Below are 27,027 nucleotides of genomic sequence, written 5' to 3'. Positions count from 1 at the left end.
ATAAATATATATCTACTTATCGATATAAAAGTTTTAATAATCTAAGCGCTAAGGTGGCCTAGCGGTAAGAGCATGTGATTTGAAATCCGGAGGTCGCGGGTTCAAATCCCGGCTCGTACCAATAAGTTTTTCGGAACTTATGTACGAAATGTCATTTGATATTTAACAGTCTCTTTTCGGCGGAAGGAAAACATCCTTATCCCGGACTCCCGAGGAAACCGGACTTATCCCAATAAGGCCTAGTTTACCCTCTGGGTTGGAAGGTCAGATTTGGGTCAGATGGCAGTCGCTTTCGTGAAAACTAGTGCCTACGTCAATTCTAGGGATTCCAATTCCTACTAGGTATAACCGGAGAGATATAAAGCCTTCGAATCCTTCACTTTTTGGGGCTTTCGGGTAAGATTAATTGTTTATTTACTGTGCCTTTTACCACAGAATAAAGACTAAGTACAGAAGACTCACTCTCTAACAAAACGCGTCTGTTACGATCAGCACAGATATGGCCGCTAGGTGGCGACAGCGCCACGCGCGGCTTATGGCTGTCCCCAAAATTGGGGCCGAACTGATATACTTTTAGCTACCTGTAGCAAAGCGACGACATCGCGGAGTGAGACACGCCTGCTTTTACTCGTAAAACAGTAAGTAAATATGACACAACACATTGTTTCATTCTGATACATGTTTAATTAGGCTTATCACTGCAATAATACATTAACATTTTTATGATAAGTACCTTATCTTATATACATACATATACTTTATATATAACGTATAATTTAAATAGTGCGGAAATAAGCACTTTCCGTTTCTATGTCGAAAATTTAAAGGGTCATATGTAGGTCATAGACTAGGAATCCTCTAGACTGAGTTTAGAGCAATTATTTCATGAAACCGATGCTGCCAAAAATACGGGGGTGCAGGGGGACGAGGTGAGCGAATCCCATGCCGTGATTGGTCCGTTCAAAGACACGGGCCAATCACGGCACGGGATTGACTCGAAGATGGAGTAAAACTACCGTATAAGTGTCAGAGGGGGTAGCGTTACTATGCTCAGTCTAGAGGATGTCTTGTCTGTGTATGTAAGTACTGTAAAACGTTGTACGATATACGTGTATCGTAGTAATAGGTAATAGGTAATTCGTAACTCGTGTCGATATTACTATATTACATACCATTATCTGAAACATTTAGTTGTTTTGGATTGTTAAATTGGTATCACATAATAATTTTGATTGAATGTAGGTAAATAATGTTAAGTTATATAAATTAAGTCCCCCTTTTGTACTATAAGGTTATTTTCTTTTGTCCAATTAAGATTAAATAAATAAATAAATAAATTGGCAATTAACTCATAGCTCTTTTGCGGCAAAAAGAACTTACAGTACAACAGACAAATATGAGTAGTTCTGAAAAAAGCAGAAACCTGCCTTATGAGAAACTTTTCATTGCACATGTATTCATTTACATTTTAAAGCCAACTGTCACTACGTTTGGTCGACCAATCGGCTTACGCGTAGAGATCTTGCGGGGTGAGGTAAGGTCGCGGGGGGTGAGCGCGTCATATCCACGTGCGTTCGACTTCAGTCGTTGCTCGCTCGCCGGGCGCGGCGGACGCGCGACGCCGTTGTCAGGTGGACATCACCATTGTATTGTTGTACGTGCTGTGCATCGACATTCTGAGCGTACCTGTGGGAAGAGAAAGAAATTGAGAAATCGGTCTCCGTTCCAAATTAATCTATAATAGACCCTTGCTACTTCATTTGGGCCCGTACGTAAAGATTGAATGATGCGGTTCCAAAACATGATTTCAGTAATGGGTATTAAACAGCTATTTATAATACATTGTGATTATCATAAATACAATGAATATAGGTAAAACAACAAAACCATACTCAAGCGAATGATTATGCTGTGCGTGCATCATAATTAGCAATATCTGGGAGACTGAGCTTTGCCCGGAAAACATATAAAATCTCAAAAATTAGCGTTTTCCCAGAGATAAGACCTAGCTAGATAGATTTTTCGCCCCCGAAAACCCCCATATACCAAATTTCATCGAAATCGTTAGAGCCGTTTCCGAGATCCCCGAAATATATATATATATAAATAAATAAATAAATATGCAAGAATTGCTCGTTTAAAGGTAACGTAATGGACCCTATAATGGACGTGGAACCGGTAATGGGACATAAAACCACAAATCCTCTAAAATAAGTATGTAAAAGTAGTTTATAAACACTGGCAATATTTTACCATAAATAAGAGTCATAGAGCTGTTTAAGTTTGACTTTTTATTAATTTCGGTTAATTTTTAAGAAATTGGCGCCAACCCAAAAGTTGTCGTGTCACTGGAAAAAATAACCAGTAAGAATTCTTAACAACTTCGCTAAGAGAGGTGAGTTCATATATTAAATTGTAATTAATTATTACTTGGTGTAAACTAGAATGTGTTTTGTTAATTGCATTTACCATGAGATAAGGTATACAACACATTATGTTGTGACTCTAGAGATGTATAAAAAATAGTAGTATTTTGCCCAATCCCATTATAGGAGCTGTAAAACTGCATACCTCCTATGATGGGATAATTTACATAATGATGCTTGCCATGGCGTAATTTCATGTTTAAACAATACAGAAGTATAATGTAGTTACTCGTACGAACTATGTCAGGAGGTCTTCTCGGACTTCGGATAAATTAATATCGTTTTTACAAAATTTTATTTAACTTGCCCTGTTAGTTTGTATACAGGGTGGATTTTCTTTTTGGGTCAGTGAGGGCAGCTACCAGATCCCGTGCTGCGACGAGAAAACGGTCTTAGAAAACCTTCCCTCGATTTCAAATTAATGAAGATTGGCTTTTACAGATTTTGGAAAAAACATACAGGGTGCGAGAAAAAGGTAATTTTTGACAATCTTTTTTTTGATGCCAATCGATCCCATTCCTATTGAGGATCAAAAGCTTATATGGAGCTAAAAAAAATTCCGGCTAGAAAAGCCACAAATCGAGGAAAACTTCCCATACAATTTGTATGAAAATAAAACTTTTATTTTTCACATGCTATTTTTCTATGACAATTGATTCCATTCTTATCTAGTATCAATAGTTTCTTTGGGGTCAACTTACGATAATGTACTAAAAAGCCACAAATTAATAAAAACTTTTTCCATTGACCCCAAAAAAACTATTGATACTGGATAGGAATGGAATCGATTGGCATACAAAAATAGCATGTGAAAAATATAAGTTTTCATTTTCATACAAATTGTATGGGAAATGTTTTCCTCGATTTGTGGCTTTTCTAGCCGGAATTTTTTTTTGTTCCATACAAGCTTTTGATCCTCAATAGGAATGGGATCGATTGGCATCAAAAAAAAGTTTGTCAAAAATTACCTTTTCCTCGCACCCTGTATGTTTTTTCCAAAATCTGTAAAAGCCAATCTTCATTAATTTGAAATCGAGGGAAGGTCTTCTAAGACCGTTTTCTCGTAGCAGCACGGGATCTGGTAGCTGCCCTCACTGACCCAAAAAGAAAATCCACCCTGTATTAGTTAGTGTGGTTCAAATCTTGGAAATGGCATTTGAGCCACTTTCGGATTTCCGATTGAGTTGAAATTTTGGATACGTATGCAAATCGGATGACAATGCAATCGGGTGACAAAAATGACTAATAACTAGTTTTTTGCCAAAAATTTATTCCCTATTCCAATATCTTATACTGATAGGGTATGCCCATTATAGGGGGCCCATTACTGGATCCACGTCCATTACCGGGGTTCCATTACTGGAGCTTTGGTGTCCATGACTGGAGAAAAAAAACATACTTTTAATTTATTAATTATGTGGAAACTAACTGCAGTATCTTTGATACAACACGCCTGAAACATGAAAGAAGGATAGGATATTCATCTTTTAACAAGCTAAGCGGTAGAACTTTTACATGTATCAGGGAAATATCACAAATACTCCAAATTTCCTCTTAAATGTCCCATGACTGGTGCCGTTACTATATTAGATACAGTAAACATACACGTACAAAAATAAATACGGAACCCTAAAAAGCATGGAAATAATAACGTCGCCCTCATAGTGACACATCACGTTTCAAATATGTTAATGCGTTCCAAATATGTTACATGGTAACCTACTTCTGATGAAAATTCAGGCTTTTCGTGACTTAATTTTCGGGCCCGCCCCGCGTATATATTAGGCGCCATAGTAGGTAGGTACTTACGGTACACCTATTTTCTTAAAATAACTGATATAAAGTCTAATGTCGCCAGCATCCTTGGTACAATGCCTCAAGGGTCTATTTTAGATTTAAGCTAGTTTTAAATTTCTTTTAGTAGTACCACTGTATATATCTTGTTTGTGAATAAATGATTTTAGTTAAGTCTAGCGTGATTTCATTTTCTCAGTTACATAATATATAAGTTACTTTATGTGGCTTACGTTATGGCGTAATTTTTTTCATTTTTTATTAGTAATAGGTAAGCATTTGACCACAATCTCACCTGATGGTAAGTGCCGATGCAGTCCAGAATGGAACATGCCTACCTAAAAGATGTCTATTCACTCTCGATTTAAAAAGATCTAAGTTATAGTGGATTGGGAATAAATTTGCAGATAGTGAATTCCACTCCTTAGCCGTTCGCATGATAAAGCTGGATGCATAGCGTTTAGTACGAATCAGTGGCAGAGCAACAACGTAAGGGTAAAACGCAAGTTTGCGTCTAGTCCCACGGTGGCAGAACGGAGAAGGGGGGATTAGATTATGTAAAGCCCATCGCACACTCCCCGAAATGTATCCTGTAGAATACCTACCGATAAACAGCTTTCTGCTGAATGTCATATTTCATCGCTGTTATATGTATCAGTATGTATGTATAATTGTTAATTGCAGGTAATTTAAGCAGTTAGATAACTAATCTAATTATGTAATACATAATTAGCTGCAGAGGCGTCAAATGTTCCTACAGATGACTATAATAGCATATTCTCATTCTGATAATTACAGGACATTACATAAGGTGGTTTGTTTATATGAGTAGGTAGTTACTTTTACTATAATTCAATGTGTGTGTGTACGTCTGATAAAAGTTTGGAAGTAGTGATTCATATTATATGTTTGGGAATGAGTATTTTTATTGTGAACTTAGTTCTTAGTTACAATACTTAAGAGCCAACAGGAGCTAAGATTTAAATATTTTAGGTAAATATACCCGTCTCGCTAACGGAAGCGGCTCCTAAAACTAGTGCGATAAGGACAAGGCGAAAAATCCTGCGTAAAAATATCAAAAATCGAGGTTTCGTACTCGACTGTTTCCTCCTCCAAAACTTAACCAATCGTAACCAAATTTGGAAATCTAAATGATTATGACATTATCTGTGTCGGACCGTTTTGCTTTTTTGACTAATTGATGTCAGTTTTGAATAGCACACCTCTCATTGCGGCATAGTCAATTAGGCCATTTTTGCCATTTTTGAAGGGCTCTAGCGCCTTAAAAAACAAAAATATCAAAAAATCAAAACGGTCCGATACAGATATTGACAATATTAATGTGTGTTGAAAAAATCATTGCTCTAGCTTCAAAACCCACGGAGGAAACAGTCGAGTACGTTTGTATGGAGAAATGACCACTCCTGTTGGCTCTTAAGTAGCTAAATAGTCCTAGTAATCAATAATAATAAAAACAACAACAGTGGTAGAATATGGGTGTTGATGCACGCAAGAATTAAAAAAAATGCAAACAATTGGTATTTAATTTATCGTAAAAATTAAATACCAAATAAATAAATGAATTGTTTAAAATTTTAGGGATAGCAAAAAAAAGATAATGTATTTGATGATTCTGTAAATGTCTGAGGCGACAGTTAATTCAAGCGTGAATGAGCAAGCACAACCAACGTCGAATTAGCCTACCTACTGATCAATAAAAGACTACCAATAATTGAAGACAAAATAAACTTTAGAATAATTTTGTATTTTTTCAGAAAATAACTAATACTGGCATACTGGTTTCTTCAATGTTCATTGGTTCTTAATGGTTGCAGGAGGTCTTTGGAGGTTTATTATAAATACTGGAAGGCACTTTAGTTTGTCAATACATTATTTATTATTTAATACACAAACACAACATTTCATGACGGCTTTTGGAAGTAGAGTAATTTGACATTCTCAAGTTTGAATTAAACATCATTCAAACTTGAGCTTCTATGTTCAAATTAAATGTGTCAAGCCAGTGTCGATTGCATATCCACCCTCTTCATACCAACATTGGTATCTTAGAGATGAAATTGCCGTTTTAATTATATATAGTCTGGCAAACCATTTTTTTTTGTAAAAAAGGTGCGAAATTCAAATGCTCCTTTTTTCTACTGACCAAACTGGTTTGGTTTGCCATACTACAGTAGTGCATAGGTTGGGTGTATAGTAAGCTGCAGAGGTAACTGAACCACAACCTGCATAGTTTGAGGTACGGAACCCTAAAAATGTATACTCATCTCTTTCTTTTGGGTACTAGCACTAGCGTTCTCTCTATGTTTGAAATGAGCCAGTCCCTGGCCAAACTATATTTAAAAAATATGGGTGTCTGTAAAGTCGGTTTACGGATGGCAATTTTGCGTGATAACGTCATAAGAAAACATTGATGAAAAATTGCATACTTTTATTACGTTACCATGGAGATCTGTCCACAACGTTACCATATGGAAATCTGTCCACAACGTGACACTTTATCGTGCATGCTACCGGTGTTCATCGATTTATAAGACGTTATCACGTCAAAAGGTTTCGGAACTTTCGGAGTAGACTTCTATTATGCCAGTATTCTTTATTTATGATCCATCATAGACTAGGAATCCTCTAGACGGAGTTTAGAGCAATTATTTCATGAAACCGATGTTGCCAAAAATACTGGGGTGCGGGGGACGAGGTGAGCGAGTCCCGTGCCGTGATTGATGGTCCGTTCAAAGACACGTTGACTCGAAAATGGAGTAAAACTACCGTATATTTGTGTCAGAGGGGGTAACGCTACTATGCTTAGTCTGGAGGATGTCTTGTCTGTGTGATCCACACAATAACACCAATAAATTACCAAATTACACCTCCTACTTGTGTATTTTGTTTGCATGCAGCAAATGAGGGGACCCTGGCGGTTTTGTAGAGAATTTGGTCGTTTTTGTTGGTGGTGCCTTGAAGAATCTAGGCCAACCTACGAACAAGAATATACTGTTCGTAATTTCGTTTGTTAGGCTGGACTTACACGTATAAGTATTAATTATATTATGCCGTGAGAACAATATCTTATCGCAGTTACGTAAGTAAAATTTATTATTAAGTGTAAGACCACCATTAGGATCGTGAAATAAAGCTGGAAACAAATTATCGGACGCGGCTGACGGACGCGGCTCATAGGTATCTAGATAATGAATATGACACCGTAAGATTGTGAACCCGTTAGTTTATAATCTAACGTAGGTTAGGTTAGGTTAGATTATAATCTCCCTACCGTCAGTTTATAATATAACTAGCGAGATTATAATATGACGAGTGTTTACAATTTTACGGTGACAAATATACACTGAACTGTGCAAACTATCGGAGGTAAGCCGTGGACGTAACCTTGAGCCTTCGGACATCCGACAGAAATCTGGCGCGCTGGATGTTCCTGACTGTGCACACTTTTATGTCGCGCGCGTCAGCCGCGTCCGTCAGCCGCGTCCAATAATTTGTTTCCAGCTTAACAATCCATTAATTTTGGACATTATATTACAGTTAGGTTTAAACTAAACATGCAGTAAAAGCAAAATTTTAACTGTACAGGATTTATTTACAATTATTATAGTAAGCTCAACGCAGATGGTGGACTGGTGAAAATATTCCATTGCCAGATTAGATAGCAGAATTTGTAATTGTGCAGAAAAATCATAGCGTAGTTTTTTGTCAATTTGTACTTTAGGGTGCCTTGTTTTTATAAAGGTGGATGCTGAAAAAACCATAACAAAATAAACTGTAGGAAAATCTGTCAAAGGAAAATTTCCCCCTTAAGTCCTCTCCTCTGTAGGTATAGTGAGCAGTTGAGAGTCCTTAACCTCAATGCAGAATGCAGAAATGCATTTTACAGGTTCTGATATCTGTAAGTAGTAGCATAAACTTGCTCAGTTTTTGCTGGCTTGAATAAAATAGTTATACTCTACCAAACAGCTGTGTATATCTTACTTCAGTTAGCATAGAAAGGCAACAAGTACTAGGAATTAGATACCTATATACTGCTGTTTTTAGAATCACTGTTTTTTCAAGCCAACTTTGAGCAGGTTTACGATAAACTTGAATTAACAATCGAGATATTTAATTCAACTCGTTCTAGAGTTGGACCAAACTAGAATTTTCAATGACAAAAAGTGAAAGTGTCACCATAATAGTGACATTTTTTATTATGACACTTTCGGACTTTGCCACGTCTAGGTAGAGAGTTAGCTTGGGCCCATAGACTAGGAATCATCTAGACGGAGTTTTGAGCAATTATTTCATGAAACCGATGCTGCCAAAAATACGGGGGTGCGGGGGGACGAGGTGAGCTTATCCCGTGCCGTGATTGGTCCGTTCAAAGACACGGACCAATCACGGCACGGGATTGACTCGAAGATGGAGTAAAACTACCGTATAAGTGGCAGAGGGGGTAGCGTTACTATGCTCAGTCTAGAGGATGTCTTGTCTGTGCTTGGGCCATATAGCCTGGGGCAGGTAACAGGGATGGGGGTATAAACGTACTTGTACCGTTTTTCCTGCTAGGCGAGAGGCTGTGTCCGGAGCGCTCGAGCCGGTCCGTGCCGAAGGCGCGGTGCCTGCGCAGTCCGCCCGGGCCCAGCGTGCGGTAACAGCGGAAGAACTGCTTGAATCCTCTACGGAATCTGTGGATGATTTAAATATTAATATAGATGGTCAAGCAAATCTTGTCAGTAGAAAAAGGCGCGAAATTCAAATTTTCTATGGGAGGATATCTCTTCACTCATATTTTTTTCAAATTTGCCGCCTTTTTCTACTGACAAGATCTGCTTGAACAGCTATACATCCTGCGTTCCGTTATTCCGAATATGAGCACAGGTAAAACGCACATACTGGTAAACATGGCGGCGTAAAGTTAGGTAACGCTTACATAAATAAAGAATAATTTATGGTGCCGTACAGTGCCATGTACAGCGAGCTGTAAAAGTGCATTCCCTCAGAGCAGTTTTCTTTTGCAGCTGGGTGTAGGTGCTGTCAGCAATACTATTCGCTTAGCACCTTTCCATACAAACTTGTATGCAGGGGGGGGGTACCTTTTCTCTGCAGCTGACATTAGCTGTCAAGTTGGAAACACGAACTTGTCTTGTTCATTACACGTCTTAAATTTTTATTTAAATCAAAATTCATTAGGTCCTTTTTAATTAGTAGGTAAAAGTGACAATTTATTCATAGGTTTTTTTTTAATATAGGGACCATTGGGGCCTGTAACGTTACAAATAAGTACTTACTTAGAATTCATGCAGCAGTATATCATAGGATTGAACATGGAGTTGCTCATCGCCAACCAATAAATGCCGAGGTACACCTCCTGGATGTACTCCTGGTTAGTCAGCTCCGGGTAATACGCCGTCACCACGAAGTATACGTGGAACGGCAGCCAGCACACAGCGAAGATCAGTACTACTACTATCATCATCTTTACTACCTGGGAAAGAAGGTTCTGGTTTTGAGAAGGTCAAGGAGAGAGAGAGATTCGAAGATGTTGGAAGGTAAGTTCGATTGGAGATGGATGCAACTGGTTAGGAGTTGGCGGGAGGCATTGCCAAGATGCCAATTGAAACTTAACTGATGTATGAAGATAGTCACGTAAGTTTACGTAGCACCTGTCATCCCGGAGATAGGTACCAAGAAAATATTGAACAATGCGGGGCCCTTCTCCCATCCTATTTGGACAAAATGTGCTCGTGATTCTGGGTAAAAATAACATAATATAGGTACCTAAACTAAAAAAAGGGCGACATTTTTATGATACGTGCATCTGTCGCTTTATACGGTCACCGTCACTGACCCTGTCATGTTGTCGCGTATTGCACTTAAAGGTCAATGTACGACGTTGAGTCGTATCGTGTTGTTGCTTTAGTTGCTTCAAGACAAGAACAAAATTAGGGCTCATTTAGAAGATGCGAGAACTCGCATGCGAGTTTACATTGCGGGTTTTGATCGGTCGGTTGAATTGGACGTAATAAACAGTCCGCAATGTAACTAAAATCGCATGCGAGTTCGCGCCGTCTAACTCAGCCCTTAGGTACGTCCAGCCTTAGTAGCACGGTCGCATTTTTATCATTTATCACCATGCCTGTCACGTTCTAACAAGTATGTAAGTGCGAAAGTGACGGGCTTAGTGATAGTCGATAAAAATGGAACCGTGCTGAGCCCGCTGAACGCTATAAAACTTCAAAAGCAAAAACATCTTTCAGTCTAGACTCACTGTCGATAAATAATCGTAGCAATCTTTTACAAACCTAGCGACCCTCAACGTACACCATTATTGCCAGCCAATACCCGACTTAAAACAATTAACCTAAACTAAATCACACCAACGTATTAAAGTAAAATTAAACACAAAGGACGCAAAATAAATAGGCACGTCGTAAATTTTAGTTAGGATAACTTAGTTTGACCGAAAAAGAGGCGGGTGCTTGGTAATACCTATATTTGTTATATAGATTTTATAATGGCGATTTTTATAATAGTAACATGTGTCTGTTTCATTTTGCCTTCGCGTGACTAACTTTCGCAGCGGGAATGTCTATTTGAAATTTATTCAATTGACAGAAAGTTATAATTCCAATAACTAAAATAAAAGATAAATATAACCTGGATTAACAATTAAAACAGCTAAGTCTAGGAATAACAATATTATTTTCACCTCAGCAGCTCGAACAAGGGTACTTTGCTACTTAAAAACAGTGAGCAAAATGCGATTTTGCTCACTAAGTGAGACAAAATGAGCAAAATGCGATTTTGCTCACTCAGTGAGCAAAACGCGATTTTGCTCACTGTTTTTAAGTAGCCAAGTACCCTTGTTCGGGCTGCTGAGGTGAAAATTTAATTGTTGGTATATATATTAAGAAAACATTAGTGAATAGACCTCTATTCACTTACCTAAGTGATGAAGAAGGAATACATTTTTCGGGTTCTCTAATATGTTCTCACTGCTGAGGTGAAAAATGTTGTGTACTACACGAGATCAAAGTTATTTACGTCTCGTGCGCTTTTGAGTCCCTTACTATGCTCAAGATTCAAGAAGAATCTATTATAGAATCTTTCGCTTGCACGGGACTCAAAATAAGCACTCGAAGAAATATCAAACTTTGATCTCTTGTTGTACAAATAACTATTGTACCCTTCTGTACCTACCTATTTATAATACCTTTTCACAAGGAACCATAAACTATTCTATAGTTTTCTTCGCCATGCATGGGAAATATTCAGGCACTAGAAAATTAGTCAAGATAAAATTAAGAATATACGTCAAATTTCTATATACATGACATATCACTCACTTTGTTCTGTCAAAGTCGGCGCAGAGTTGGCTTAGTCGAACTCTAGGTGAATGTTAATAAGTCAATTTACTGCGAAATATACTTTTCGTGTTGTTAAAACGACAACATAAAAATTAAAAATGCACGTCACGAAAGCGAAATAAATGTGTCTAAGTGCGATATACTTATACCCCACTTGGGTCACTTTTGCGAAATTTATGCGAGCGTAGGTTCGGGTCATTAATACACGGACAGTTGGACGTGTACTCGCTTAATGCTTTTATGGTAAATAGGTGAAACGCCCTTGTAATGTAATTTTGGAGGCCTTTTCTTTAGTTGTTTTCCTTGGAGTATAAACAAAATAGGGCCAAAGCGGTCGGAAAAATGTTTTGTCGGCAGAATTTGTATCTCAATGATTGTTAGTTTTACCAATAAAGTGATATAGTAATGGACCCTATAATGGACGTGGAACCGGTAATGGGACATAAAACCACAAATCCTCTAAAATAAGTATGTAAAAGTAGTTTATATACACTGGCAATATTTTACCATAAATAAGAGTCATAGAGCTGTTTAAGTTTGACTTTTTATTAATTTCGGTTACTTTTTAAGAAATTGGCGCCAACCCAAAAGTTGTCGTGTCACTGGAAAAAATAACCAGTAAGAATTCTTAACAACTTCGCTAAGAGAGGTGAGTTCATATATTAAATTGTTATTAATTATTACTTGGTGTAAACTAGAATGTGTTTTGTTAATTGCATCTACCATGAAATAAGGTATACAACACATTATGTTGTGACTCTAGAGATGTATAAAAAATAGTGGTATTTTGCCTAATCCCATTATAGGAGCTGTAAAACTGCATACCTCCTATGATGGGATAATTTACATAATGATGCTTGCCATGGCGTAATTTCATGTTTAAACAATACAGAAGTATAATGTAGTTACTCGTACGAACTATGTCAGGAGGTCTCCTCGGACTTCGGATAAATTAATATCGTTTTTACATAATTTTATTTAACTTGCCCTGTAGTTTCTATACAGGATGGATTTTCTTTTTGGGTCAGTGAGGGCAGCCAACAGATCCTGTGCTGCGACGAGAAAACGGTCTTAGAAAACCTTCCCTCGATTTCAAATTAATGAAGATTGGCTTTTACAGATTTTGGAAAAAACATACAGGGTGCGAGAAAAAGGTAATTTTTGACAAACTTTTTTTGATGCCAATCGATCCCATTCCTATTGAGGATCAAAAGCTGCTATGGAACTAAAAAAAATTTCCGGCTAGAAAAGCCACAAATCGAGGAAAACTTTTCCCATACAATTTGTATGAAAATGAAAACTTTTATTTTTCACATGCTATTTTTCTATGCCAATTGATTCCATTCCTATCTAGTATCAATAGTTTCTTTGGGGTCAACTTACGGTAATGTACTAAAAAGCCACAAATTAATAAAAACTTTTTCCATACATTTACTATGGAGAAAATGAGAAATTTAATTTTGACCCCAAAAAAACTATTGAGACTGGATAGGAATGGAATCGATTGGCATACAAAAATAGCATGTGAAAAATAAAAGTTTTCATTTTCATACAAATTGTATGGGAAATGTTTTCCTCGATTTGTGGCTTTTCTAGCCGGAAATTATTTTTTTGTTCCATACAAGCTTTTGATCCTCAATAGGAATGGGATCGATTGGCATCAAAAAAAAAGTTTGTCAAAAATTACCTTTTCCTCGCACCCGGTATGTTTTTTCCAAAATCCGTAAAAGCCAATCTTCATTAATTTGAAATCGAGGGAAGGTCTTCTAAGACCGTTTTCTCGTAGCAGCACGGGATGTGGTAGCTGCCCTCACTGACCCAAAAAGAAAATCCATCCTGTATTAGTTAGTGTGGTTCAAATCTTGGAAATGGCATTTGTGCCACTTTCGGATTTCCGATTGAGTTGAAATTTTGGATACGTATGCAAATCGGATGACAATGCAATCGGGTGACAAAAATGACTAATAACTAGTTTTTTGCCAAAAACTTATTCCCTATTCCAATATCTTATACTGATAGGGTATGCCCATTATAGGGGGCCCATTACTGGATCCACGTCCATTACCGGGGTTCCATTACTGGAGCTTTGGTGTCCATGACTGGAGAAAAAACACATACTTTTAATTTATTAATTATGTGGAAACTGACTGCAGTATCTTTGATACAACACGCCTGAAACATGAAAGAAGGATAGGATATTCATCTTTTAACAAGCTAAGCGGTAGAACTTTTACATGTATCAGGGAAATATCACAAATACTCCAAATTTCCCCTTAAATGTCCCATGACTGGTGCCGTTACTATATTGATTGAGGTAAAGTCTTGTTGAAATAACATCTGTTCGAGCATCTTTGCTGTTGTTTAAATATAAAAAAAATCGACATCAGGCCCTCTCAGACAACATGCCAATCGCTAACGCTCCGTAGCGAACGAAACGCAACTGTCACTGTCACACTAATATGCAAGAGTGATAGAGAGACACAAAGCATTACGTTGTCGAAGCGATAGCGATTATCAGCTCGGCTAGGCCGCCTGACTAGAACGAAACATGATGACGATGTCGATAGGTACCTACTATATAACTTGTCGTATATGCTATTTAGTCGTTGCAACTACGAGTAAGTCAGATACAAACCCGTCGTTTGCTCTTGACGCTCTCGAGCTGAGCCTGTGTGCACTCGCCGATGGACTTGGAGCCCCACAGTTCGATCCCGACCCGCGCGTACGTGTACATCATGGATATGATCGGCACGAAGTACGTCAGGATCATGTACGCTACGTTGTAACTGTGAAAAAAAACGACAGCTTATTAATTTGACTACACGTGTCGAGCGAGTTCAGCGAGTTCACGTCATTATTGTAGGTAGCAGAAAATTTACTTTTTATAGGTACTTAAACGATATTATTACATCGACGTAGAATATGGTATTAATTTCATATCGACAATAATGAATAAACACGTCTCTGAATATGCTCTCTTATTTCAAAAGTGGTAATATAATATATTTATTTCGACTGTAGGAGTTTACTCGTATCTTTTAAGCGAAAAATGTGTCTAGTAAGAAGTCTTTCTGATTTATAGTGCTATTAGGCTTAGGACGTTAATAGCGTACGCGGGTAGGGTGTGATAGTGCAGGCAGATGTGCCTGCGTTATTGTCGATTCGAAATAGAAATGTTCATTTCATGTCATATGGATGATGGAAAGGAATGAAAGGATGAAAATGGAAGAACTTTAATTCGTCATTTTTAATTGTAAAACGTGGTTTTAGAGAATGTTGTCTTAGATAGGTTAATTATGCTTGCTTATGAATAATTGATGGGGAACACATCAATTATTCATTATCAACTATGTAGGATATGTAACTACGGTTCGTTTGATCCGTGCTGTTACGTTGTTATTGTTGTATTATGGTATGATTTATAGGGAACGCTGAATTTTTCAATAGTACCTATTGACCATTTATGTAAAAATATACTTACTAGTAGTCGTACAGTGAAACAGGAGCTATGTTGTAGTCCGGCCATTTCGCGAAACATACACGTCTGTAAAATGTATAACATGTCAATAAGATTTTATTACACCAAACAAAAATAATCACATAATCGAATAGTTTTGATATGCTGCAAGCCGACAGGCCTAAGGTAAAGGGCCCCTGTTTCGGCAGGTTAAGCGCTCTTGAGAGTTTGTATATTTTTTTAAATATTACTAAGAATATCAATACCTTGAAAGCTTTTGAGTAAGTTATATTAGTTCTTTGTTAATAATTTAATGTATAAATTATAGGGTTTAGTTGAAACTTTTTTTTATATGATTTTTTTCGTGAACCTCTTATTGGCTCCCATTTCGTGATACGAATTTAGCTCAGCTCCTAAGTTCGTGAATTCGTGTCCCCTGTTTCGGTATAAAGTTTTCTTAGAGTAATTGGTGATAATTTTCTGATAATCATTTTAAATATTTTTTCTACTCCAGCACTCAAATGTGTCAATTAAATGACTGACAGTGATATCTAAAGCAATGTCATTTGAATGCTTTGTCTATAGGCTCATAAGATGACTGCTAGCAGTCATCTTATGAGTATAATACAACTGCTTTATTTTTTTTAAAGATACAAGTTCCGATCATCTTGATTGAAAGAGGTATGTTTTCATTTACAATAATAACTCTTTTTTTTTTTAAATAATAACTCTTTTTTTTTTTAAATAATAACTAAATTTTTTTTAAATAACAACTCTTTTTTTTAATAATAACTCTTTTTTTTAATAATATCTTTTTTTTTTAATAATAACTTTTTTTTTTTTTTTTTTTTTTTTTTTTTTTTTTTTTTTTGCTGCAGCTGTCATAGAAAAAGTAATGTATGCAACAGCTCATAATTGGTTCTTAAAATTCTCGGGTCTTTTTTTACAAAACTCGACTACGTCTCGTTTTGTAACTTCGACCCTTGAATTTTAAGAACCCTTATTATATCACTGTTGCATAAACTACTATAACGGTCTTACCTACTTACGAGTAATTGTAAGGTCAAATTAAAAATAATATTTAAAAAAATAAATAAATTGAGAGCTAGCTTAAAGATTTTTGTACTCGTCGATTTTAATGGTTGAATTAAGACTTCATAAACCATATGTGTACTTTAATACTTGATTAAAAGCCGAAACTATATAAAAAAAATTAAAAAAAAAATCAAAAAAAACTTTTTACAAAAAAAAATAACTAACTTATACTTACGTTAAATGTAAACATACACAAAAATAAATCAAATAAATTGAATTATAAATAAAATTGTGCTAGTAAATAGTTAATATGAGAATATTGAGAATATACGTGGAATATACCTTAAACATTTAAACTCGGGTCACATTCAAACTTGTTTTATGAGAATTCTAGTGAAAAAAACATATACCGAATTTCGCTCATACGAAACTTCATGAAATAAATTAATTGTTATCTAATTTATTTATTTAATTATCTTCGTTGTTATATTTAAAAACAAGCACTCAAAATGTATCTAGAAAATCCTTGATTCGTTAGTGGCACGAAATAGGAGACACACGAAAAATTAAATGACCGCTATTTCGTGAGTCGATTTATTGCAATTTTAAGGTATTTCTATGCATATATTCAATCTTTTTTCTTATCAAATCAATTACTAAGGAACCTACAGAAACACTCCCAAAAACTTTTATTCGAATGGGTTTAGTTTTTCCTTCCTATAAGCTTAACAAGTGAGAGCGCGCACCTTACGCCTAAGAAAAGTGCACGCATACAACACAGCTGTTCGCGGCCGTCTGCCAGTTTCGACGGTCGTATTATTCTCAGTTTAATCACTAAAATATTGGTTATTATTTTATTGAAGAGATTCAATAATACAGATTTTTATCATATGTATAATTTGAATAAAAAATATTAGAATTCCTTATTATTTGCGCCAGAAACAAAACTAACGAAATAACGTACTATCACGAACTTGGGGCCCTTTACCTTATTATGGATGGCTTTATCCACGTGACAAAATATCCGTCACTTTTTAACAGAGCGCGATTGAAAGTGACGGATACCGGTTTATCACGCTGTCTCGTAGACAAGAACGACCATCATATCCGTACTGTTCTAAATAACTTTATGTAAGTACACATAGTTTTCCGGAAGGAGGAACCTTGTAGGTTGTGAAATCCACGTGGTTTGGGTTACTGGTGAGAGAACTGCCTATGCTGGCTGGCTGGCTGGCTGGCTGCTTGGCTGCTGCCAAGCTTAGTGTGAACTTTTACCAGGTAATAAAGTCGCAACCAGTTTACCTTCTAGCTAGTACCATCCATCAGTAGGTCAACTGTGTCGGTAGTGAAGTACACGAGGTTGGATCTGCTGATTAGAAAACTCCCCGTCCAAATGGTAGCAGCGATGCCCATCGAGATCGAAAGAATAATGAACTCTACGTACCAGATATTATAGTCGTAGTAGTAGTAGTAGTAGTAGTAAACTCTTTATTGTACAAAAAGACATATTAAAAATAACATACAAGTAGTGAGAAGTACAAAGGCGAACTTATCCATATGAGGGATCTCTTCCAGTCCTTTGAGTAGATGAGAGGAGAAAGTGAAAAGAGTGAGACGAATGCAGCAAAATGTACAACAAGGTACCAAAAATATAAAGGATATAAATACATACAACATTTATAGGAAAAACACATATATTACACAAAAAGGAATGGGGAAGATACACTAAAAATTGGAAAGAATTAGAAAAATATAAAGCAACTATACAATAGAAATAAAGACAAATTAAACAACCAAATCAGATAACCATAGCTTCTTTAACGTCTCCTTGAACGACGCAACCGATTGTGCCTGCCTGCTAGTCGTAATTGGTCTACCTTCTGGTGCTGTCCGGCCGATCAACCGAGTCGGTGGGAAAGTATACGAGGTGGGAACTACTGATGAGTGCTGCCTGTTTAGATAGAATTAACTCTATGTACCAGGTAATAAGGTCCCAATCGGTTTACCTTCTAGTCCCATCCGGTAAGTCAACCGTGTCGGTGGTGAAGTACACAAGGTTGGGACTGCTGATGAGAGAACTGCCCGCCCAGATGGCAGCAGCGATGCCCAGCGTTGCCCGTTTGCCCAATCGTGGGCGGAGTGGGCTGATGATAGCCACGTATCTGATGAATACCATACCATGGATTGCGATTAAATGATTATGATTATGAATACATTTTATTATTCCAATATTACTGAATTAACTTTTTAATTAAACAAACAACTTGCTGACAAACAAGCAACAACGGTTGCACTCCGGGAGTGCCGATAGAAGTGAAAACTCACCTCACTATGTTACCGACGCCCGGTAACACGATACATACGTTTAGCGGAGGTATTCTATTTATTTATTATATATTATTATCATTCTCAAATAAGATAACACTTTTTCATTTACATGTTTATTTACATACTACCATGACAACGTCAAATTATTTGAACATAGGTAAAGAGTCTTGAAAAGGAGTCCGCAACATAAATGTCAAATAACATTGAGTTTTTCTTTATTGATTTAAATGCCATCTAAATTATGAGTGGCCATCTAAACCTTACGCCCCTTACGGTCACGTGATCGCCTTACGCTGTCTCGAGTTTATCATTTTTTCCCCACCTCAAAAAGTGCCCAGCTGTACATTAAGTGTATTTGCACGCTCAACTGCCTAGTGCGAATTTTCATAACTTTTTACGACTGGCTTAAAACAAAAGACGTGTTTTAGGTATATTTTTATAGAGATCTTGTACGAAGGTAAAAAAAGATGGATATTTACTGTTAACGTCATACTTATAATCGTAAATTTCAACTTTTAGCGGCCCGACCTTTTAGGTGCTGATACCTTATAGTAGTTTATGCAACAGTGATATAATAAGGGTTCTTAAAATTCAAGGGTCGAAGTTACAAAACGAGACGTAGTCGAGTTTTGTAAAAAAAGACCCGAGAATTTTAAGAACCAATTATGAGCTGTTGCATACATTACTTTTTCTATGACAGCTGCAGCAAAAAAAAAAAAAAAAAAGAGTTATTATTAAAAAAAAGAGTTATTATTAAAAAAAAAGAGTTATTATTAAAAAAAAACAGTTATTATTTAAAAAAAATTGAGTTATTATTTAAAAAAAAAAGAGTTATTATTGTAAATGAAAACATACCTCTTTCAATCAAGATGATCGGAACTTGTATCTTTAAAAAAAATAAAGCAGTTGTATTATACTCATAAGATGACTGCTAGCAGTCATCTTATGAGCCTATAGACAAAGCATTCAAATGACATTGCTTTAGATATCACTGTCAGTCATTTAATTGACACATTTAAGTGCTGGAGTAGAAAAAATTTAATATGATATCTAAAGCCTATGGAATATACATTATATAATTTTACGGTTTTCTTAATATGTATTTACAACAGAAATAAGTATTTTCTGTGGTATTTACGTATTTACTGTATATTAGTCACTACGCATGACATGTTTGTGATGTGATGTCTCTATTTTCAAACTTTGAGGCGCCATATACGTATGTGACGTAAACCGTTTTCGAGGGCTATGATGCTTTGTCACCAAATCATTAATCATTTATTGCGTGATATGTGAAATACCTGATAAGTGATTAAATATGGTAAAAAAGACGCGAGGATAAAGTACAAGTGACTAATGATAGCGTGACATGATTTGGGCTTTTGAAAAATCAATTTTAATCTCGATGACTTAAGGCCTATTTTAAAGAATAGATTACTTAATCACATTCCACCACTTATCTACTTTTGCCATTGATCATAAACATCATCCGTGGTTTGAGCTTTTGAAAAATCAATTCTAAACAAGTTTACTTAAAGCGTATTTTAATTAATGACATCCTATCACCACTTATCCACATGTGACATTTATAGTTAAAAGTTATCCATGGTTAAAGCTTTTGAAATATAAATTCTAATGGCGTTTATTTAAGGTGATTTTTAAAGTGAAACCGATTAAGGTAGACCCGGCTGCAATACTTAATTAACGAAGGCTGATATTTGCTTGTAAATTCATACAAAGTTTTAAGGACAGTAGATCTTATTAACCTCAAATACGGTGAATTGTATACGTCAAACCAAAGAGTAAAGTAAGTACATATATAGGTAAGTATATTCGCCCGTGTTGGATTTACATGGGATTTACACACTGTATAAGATTACAATAGGGAATATTACGCAAAACTCTGCGTAGAGGACGTCACTAGCACAATCACTAGGCCTACTGAGAAACACGAAAATCGAAATTTTTGTTTCTGCCTCTCTATCACACTTATTGGATCGATAGAGAGGCAGATAAAGAAATTTCGATTTTCGCGTTTCGCGGTAGGCCACCTGTCAAACAAACCGCCTTGTTGCATCAATGTCATAGTGAAAACTTGTCAAAAAACTGTTTAAGGCATATAGTATGTATAAATTACTCCATGGTTTAGGAGCTGCACTCTGGCGACAGAACATTGCAGTAATATTCCCTATATTCCTTCACAATGGTCATTTTTTTAGTGTACCGCACAAACTTTGTTCGCGGTACACTTATTTTGTGGCTGAAGTTATTATGACTCACGAGTCTCACGACAGTATCAATTCGAAAAAAAGTTTACGTGCACATGTAAAGGCCCTTTTCGTGCGTAGCACGGGCCGCGTGCTCGAAAATGGGGAATGTGGATACAAACACTTGATGTGCACCGTGCGTGGCGTGCGCAGCAGTGGGTTTCCGGCTTAATACGTACCTATGCGTCTACAGAGGCAATGTCTATGAAGGTAAGTACTTAAAAATGTATACTACTGACACTGGTACTCGGTTGATTTTCTTTGTCAATATTGACATTCGTTCATGTTAATTCGTGTATGTACAACTATATTAGCAGAAAATTTGGTATACTTATTATACTACTATAGTCCGTCAACCAAATCTTGTCAGTAGCAATGTAAAGCAAACTAAAGTAGGGCAACACTCAAAGAGCAGTATTGCGCTAAGAAAAGCAGCAATGTACATCGAACCAACAGTTTTTTTTTCCGCTGAGCGCGCCCTGCGTACGTCAATTCAAATTGTCACTCGCGGTTTATTGAAAAAAATTGAAACATGGACGGACAATTTAAAAGCGATGATAAAACAATGTTAATCAAAATGATGAACAAATTTGAAGATATCAAAAACAACTCCCTATTGTAGTGCTTATATTCTCTTTGTTCCCTATCTATGTCTTCTAAGTTTACTAAAATAAAATCATATCAAAATGCAGATAATTAGATAGTGCATATATTTGTTATTTACAATATAATATGCCACTTGTTAATGTAAATTAGTGTACTGTTCTGGATGAATATGACATACCTGTGTAATTTTTTTGATTGGTATATATTGTACAATATACATATTAAAAATAAAACAACTGATATTTGGGTGTTTATTTAATTTAAAGGTAAATAAGATAAGGGTCACTTTTCGACTTGGTTGCGTTGTACACGTACATAAACCGCCATAGGTAAGTATTGTCTGAAAAGATACTACCTACTACGAACGCCTTATATTGGGCAAGATTTAATCCTGCAACAAACATGTATGGATTAGGTAGATATTGCGAAAGAACGGCGATATAATCAAGGCTCTTAATACTGTTTAAAAGGTTTACCTTTGTAAATAGTCACAACTGATTGCTGAAAATATTAGACATGTGGGCCTATGGACGGTTTCCAGGACACAATTTATGGTCTTGTTGGATAGATTTAGGCATACGTTTTAATTTTATTTATGCCTTTTAACCCTAAAACAAAAAAACTGAACATAATCTTAAAAGTTCGAAAGAGTTCTTCCAATACAAGTATTGGAAGAACTCTTTCGAAGACAAGTCATAACCTCAATTTTTAGTAATGTTTACCATCAACGAGCATGATTGTACATTGTAGGCCCCTTAGCTTTGCTTATTCTTATTTAATGTATTGGTATTTAATGGTGTCAGCAGAAATATCTCTTGAAACAGAAACGATTCAGAATGAAAACCAAATGAAAACAAATAAGGTGACGGCTGTCATTCACGGTCCACATTCCACAGATAAAACACAGATGACACGCGTTTTGGAATTATTTGAACACAGTGTTGCTAACCCGCGATTTTTCAAATTTGCCGCCTTTTACTACTGACAAGATTTGGTTGACGGACTTTATATAAGCATGCCTCCGAAAATGTAAGTGCACGACATTAATTATTTACGATACAAGTGCGGAAAAGAGGAAATACGAAACGAGTGGCGATAAAATAAAACACGACCGAAGCGAATGTTTTAAATCGACACGAGTTGCGAATTACCTATTCGCACGTGTATCGTACAACGTTTTACAGTACGTATGGCACTTAAACTTTCGACATACGCACGGAAAGTGCTCTTTCTCGCACTAGTTCGAGAAGTGACATTTTCTTCACATGTGAGGCAAAGCAATCAAATGCAAATTTTGAGTTGTTTTCTTATGTTTGCTGGTAGAATGTACTAAATTTTGAATGATTTTAATTTTGTCGAATCGAAGATAGTGCGACGTGCCTGTACCCAGGGCGTGCTCTGCCACTGCGGAGATGCTGCAGTCCATCTTCTTTACACTCCGTATGTGTTCTACGAGTCTAGTGGACACGTTGCATCCGGTTTCTCCGATGTAGGACACCGCAATCGCATGGTATCTCGAAGATGCCCGGGTTACCCAGCGGATCCTTGTCCTTTGGAGAGCGCAGCACACTTCTAATTTTTATGAGGACGGAACATTGTCCTAATGCTAAACCTCCGGCGTAATAGGCGTCAAATTTCATCCGTCACTCCCTTAATGTACGGTAGGTAAGCAGGTGCGTAGGTAAGCAGGTGCTCTCTCCGCTGTATGCTTCTTTCGAACCGATGACGAACCTGCTGCCCGCTGGCTCTGTCTCCAACCATACCCATTCCTCTCTAACGCCTGTCGTACATGCCGCAGCTCGCCTTGTATATATTGCGGATCACAGAGACGTAGAGCTCTGTTAATCGGTGCACGTGGGACTGACGACAGTGTGCGGTTCAATGTTAGTATGTCTCACAACAGTTTAAATTCGATGATTCTATTTTGTTTGATATTTTACAGTTAGTATTTCCCTTGTATTGGTATGGCGAAAAATTTTGTTTCACTCGGTGGCAAAATTTGTTTAACCCTCGTGCCTTGAAACCGTCGCAACGCTCAAGATTACATTTTCTTTTTTAATTTTTGAATCTTTCGCTTGCTCGGGTATTTTGCCCCCTTGTAAAACAAATAGGTAACTATTAATAGGTACAATTCTAGTATAGTTCGTTAACTTGGTTGTGATCAAATTTGGCAATGAGCTTCTTTATTTCAGCCGATGCACTGCGCAACAAAAAAGAATATTGTGCGAATATATGTCGAACCACCACTTATTCGCCAATGGTGAATACAGCGGGCCTCTCGGGGCAGCAGGGCATGAAGCCCAGTGGGCCAAACTAGCCCAAGAGCTGGGTAACTATGGGCCAAAAAAATCGGTACAGGCCTGGAAGGTGGTAAGTAATTACGGTGTAATTTATTATATTAGGGGGAAGTCCCCCAGTGGCCGACGCCTAAGCCTTTTGAAATGAATAAAAGTATTTGAAAAAATATATCGTTATTTATGAATTACTTTAAGTAGTAAACAAACTTTAGAATCGAAATAAAATAATACAAACGCAACTTCTACACAAACTTGTAAAAACGAAAACTAAAGTTTTGTGAAATAAAACGCACAGGCTTAAAATGGCCACTCATGGCAACTGGAGTAGGTACCTACTGCATCCAGTCTTTGTCATAGTCTCATCTCAACATACTACGAGAAGCTTCAACCAATCGCTGCCGTTTTCCCTCCTTTCTTAACTTCGCTCTTCACTTGTTTAACGGTAGCTGTCGCTGCCCGTGGCCTACCAGAGTGAAAGGTAATTGAGAGTTAAATTACGTTTGTGTTTATCACACATCACACATTTGTCCTTTTATTAAGATTAATACCGCAGATAGGCTAACAATACTACTAAATGTGTAGGTTTAAATATTAGCATATTTTTAATGTCAGACATGGCGCGACATAAGAAGGAAAACGAGGCAAAACAATGCGGCCGCAAACCGTGCTCGCGGAAGGACGGGCAATGTGGTGGAGGTGCCAGCGCTTAGTGAAGAGGACCAGCTGGTGTTATCAGCAATCGGGACAGCGAGCTCGGAGGGAGTGGGCCCTCGAGAAACTGGAATTGGGAATGTGATTAATTGAGTATAATATCTATATATGGTAAGGCTTACCTACAAAAACAAAAGAGAATCCATTGCTTACATACAATAAATAAATAAATATTGGAGGACATCTTACACAGATCAACCTGGCCCCAAACTAAGCAAAGCTTGTACTACGGGTACTAGGCGACGATATACATACTTATATAGATAAATACATACTTATATACATAGAAAACATCCATGACTCCGGAACAAATATTGGTGTTCATCACACAAATAAATGCCCTTACCGGGATTCGACCCCGGGACCATCGGCTTCGCAGGCAGGGTCACTACCCACTAGGCCAGACCTCAACTAATAATAATAATCCAGTAACTTTAGTTATAATTTTCAAATAAATAATAATAAATAATAAATAAATAAATCTTTATTGTTCAAAACATACATGCTACATAAATAATTTAGGGATTCCTTATTCTATAAAGTATCACTTCAAAGGATTGAGTGGCGATTTCCATAGATATGTAAAATTATGGCCTAAGCCAATGATTACAAATGTAAAAAAACAACTCTGCGTTTTAAAAGTATGAATATAATGTTTTCAGCCCTAAATTATATGAAAATGATAAACGAAACGACACAACCATTATTTGTTTGTAACCTATATAAAACTGTTTCTTTTTTGTTAGGTTTTAATAATTATCTTTTAAACTTGCATGTGCTGATGACCCCAGTTGACAGACTGCCTGCACTTTATCGCTGCTGGGTGCAGTGATACTACCTTAAATAGCATGGACTTCTTTGCGCCCTCGTCCACACCCATCGCCACTACTACGCATTCCTACGTCTCGCCGGCCAGCCCTGCATATTCCTTCCCTACTCTATCCGCACCTTTCATTTCCGCTCACCCTCCCACTCAGCCTATACGCCTTCCCCCTGCACGTGCAGCTCACGCTTCTTCATATGTTGCCCCCCGAGCCGCCACCCCTCCCCAGCTGGCTGTCCCGCAACATCACGCACTCCCACGCACAGCTCAACCAGAGCAGCCCGCCCGTCCTTCCGTCCGCAACCGTGCAGAGCCTGCTACAACCACAAATTTCGTGGAGATGCAGAAAGAACAAAACGGAATTTTAAAAGTAATTACACCCTTATACAGAATAAGCATGAAACTGACGGTTGTCCCCTTTCATCTTAATGACTTTATTTTCACAGGACATACTACAACAGTTGGTCAAAAGGAACACTATTGAGGAACAAAAACTTCTAGCTTTAAGAGAACGCAATCGGATTTTGGCGAACAGGTAAGAGTTTTGACATAAACGCGAACTAATTTCTATAAGAAGATCTTTTTTTACTTCCAATATGATTTAAGTAAAGGTTACAGTTAATTTTGAAACAATGTCAAGTAATGCATAAAATTGTAGTGCTATTACATTTCGGGGATGAGCGAGTTTAGGTATTTTACGCGCTGCGGCAGGCCCCGCGAGCTCAGTACGCCGATCCGTTCCACCGCATTTTCCCTCGGTCGCACTACAATGATGGATTAAACATTCTTGATCCGATCGTGAAGCATATTGAAATCAACCATAACAACACTAACTGTACTTTAATATCAAAGTCCTAAAAATGTTATTTGGTACGAAAATACTAAATCCAGTGCAAATATACATACTTATGTAGGTCATTATTGTCTAATTCTCCTCACGGCGTAAGCGGCCGAACTTAATTTGTTAGCCAGTGTTCCTACATGAGGACTCCATTGTAGATTTTTGTCCAATGTTAAACCAAGAAACAGTGCTTGATCTACCATCTCTAAGCATTCATTATTCAAAAGTATTTTAGTATCGACTGGTTTAACATTCGGCATAGAAAATCTAATACATTTGGTTTTCTTAGCATTAAGAAGCAAATTATTCACAGTAAACCAGTTAACTACATCAACGAGTGTGCTGTTAATTACACTGTAATCGGAAGATTTACGATCAACCTTAAAAAGTAATGATGTGTCATCAGCAAAAAGGACTATTTCACAAAGATTTTCTACTATACATGGCAAATCATTTATATAAACCAAAAACAGGAATGGACCCAAAATAGAACCTTCTGGTACTCCTAATTGGACTACAGCTCCGCTAGACTGGGTTTTGTTTACAACAACTGTTTGTGTTCTATTGCTAAGGTAAGAAGACATAAAGTTTAGGGCATTTTCTGACAGATCATAGTGTTCTAATTTCAAAATGAGCGTTCCATGATCCACACAATCAAATGCTTTAGAAAGATCACAAAATATGCCAATTGCATCACAAGAATTTTCCCAAATATTATAAATATGTTTAATGAGTACCGAAGCAGCATCGGTCGTGGAACGGCCCTAGGCCCCGTGGAACGGAACTAGGCGAAATAATCGTTTATTAATTGGGCACGTTTTTCCTGTGCCACCCTTAACAGAAGTCCGTTTTGCGGATAATGCATCCCACCTTGAGCAGCGTCTTCTTCAAATACTGCCTCTGGTTCTATTACTGGCAGAATTCTGGAACAAGGAAATACCTATATCAAAGAGAATTTAGTAAAGAGGCGTATTGTCAAAGTAAATTTTGTAGTCACAGTAAATTTACTGCCATCTTTAGACACATGATTAAAACTTGTAGAACGCCATTTGACTTTGAACCTTGT

The 27,027-nt window shown here is 37.0% G+C and overlaps 1 protein-coding gene across 6 annotated transcripts in view; it reads right to left on the bottom strand.

The window, feature by feature from the left end:
* Nucleotides 1-1,461: 1,461 nt before the first annotated feature.
* Nucleotides 1,462-27,027, bottom strand: part of LOC134649383 (tachykinin-like peptides receptor 99D) — a 52,613-nt gene continuing 27,047 nt past the window's right edge. Inside the window, exons 4-10 of one of the 6 annotated variants that reach the window (XM_063504117.1) lie at nt 18,095-18,250; nt 15,078-15,140; nt 14,232-14,382; nt 9,518-9,714; nt 8,775-8,914; nt 7,116-7,215; nt 1,462-1,686 (exon numbers count right to left, since the gene is read on the bottom strand). In XM_063504117.1, coding sequence (XP_063360187.1) covers nt 1,581-1,686; nt 7,116-7,215; nt 8,775-8,914; nt 9,518-9,714; nt 14,232-14,382; nt 15,078-15,140; nt 18,095-18,250 — 913 coding nt within the window. In that variant the 3' untranslated portion in view covers nt 1,462-1,580. Of the gene's footprint in view, nt 1,687-7,098; nt 7,216-8,774; nt 8,915-9,517; nt 9,715-14,231; nt 14,383-15,077; nt 15,141-18,094; nt 18,251-27,027 lie in introns of all 6 variants that reach the window. The other 5 variants (XM_063504118.1, XM_063504119.1, XM_063504120.1 and 2 more) reach the window with 5 other exon arrangements.

The sequence above is a fragment of the Cydia amplana genome, chromosome 7 (assembly GCF_948474715.1).
Source record: "Cydia amplana chromosome 7, ilCydAmpl1.1, whole genome shotgun sequence".
NCBI classification, from domain to species: Eukaryota; Metazoa; Arthropoda; class Insecta; order Lepidoptera; family Tortricidae; genus Cydia; species Cydia amplana.
This window is presented reverse-complemented; position numbering and strand designations above follow the sequence as displayed.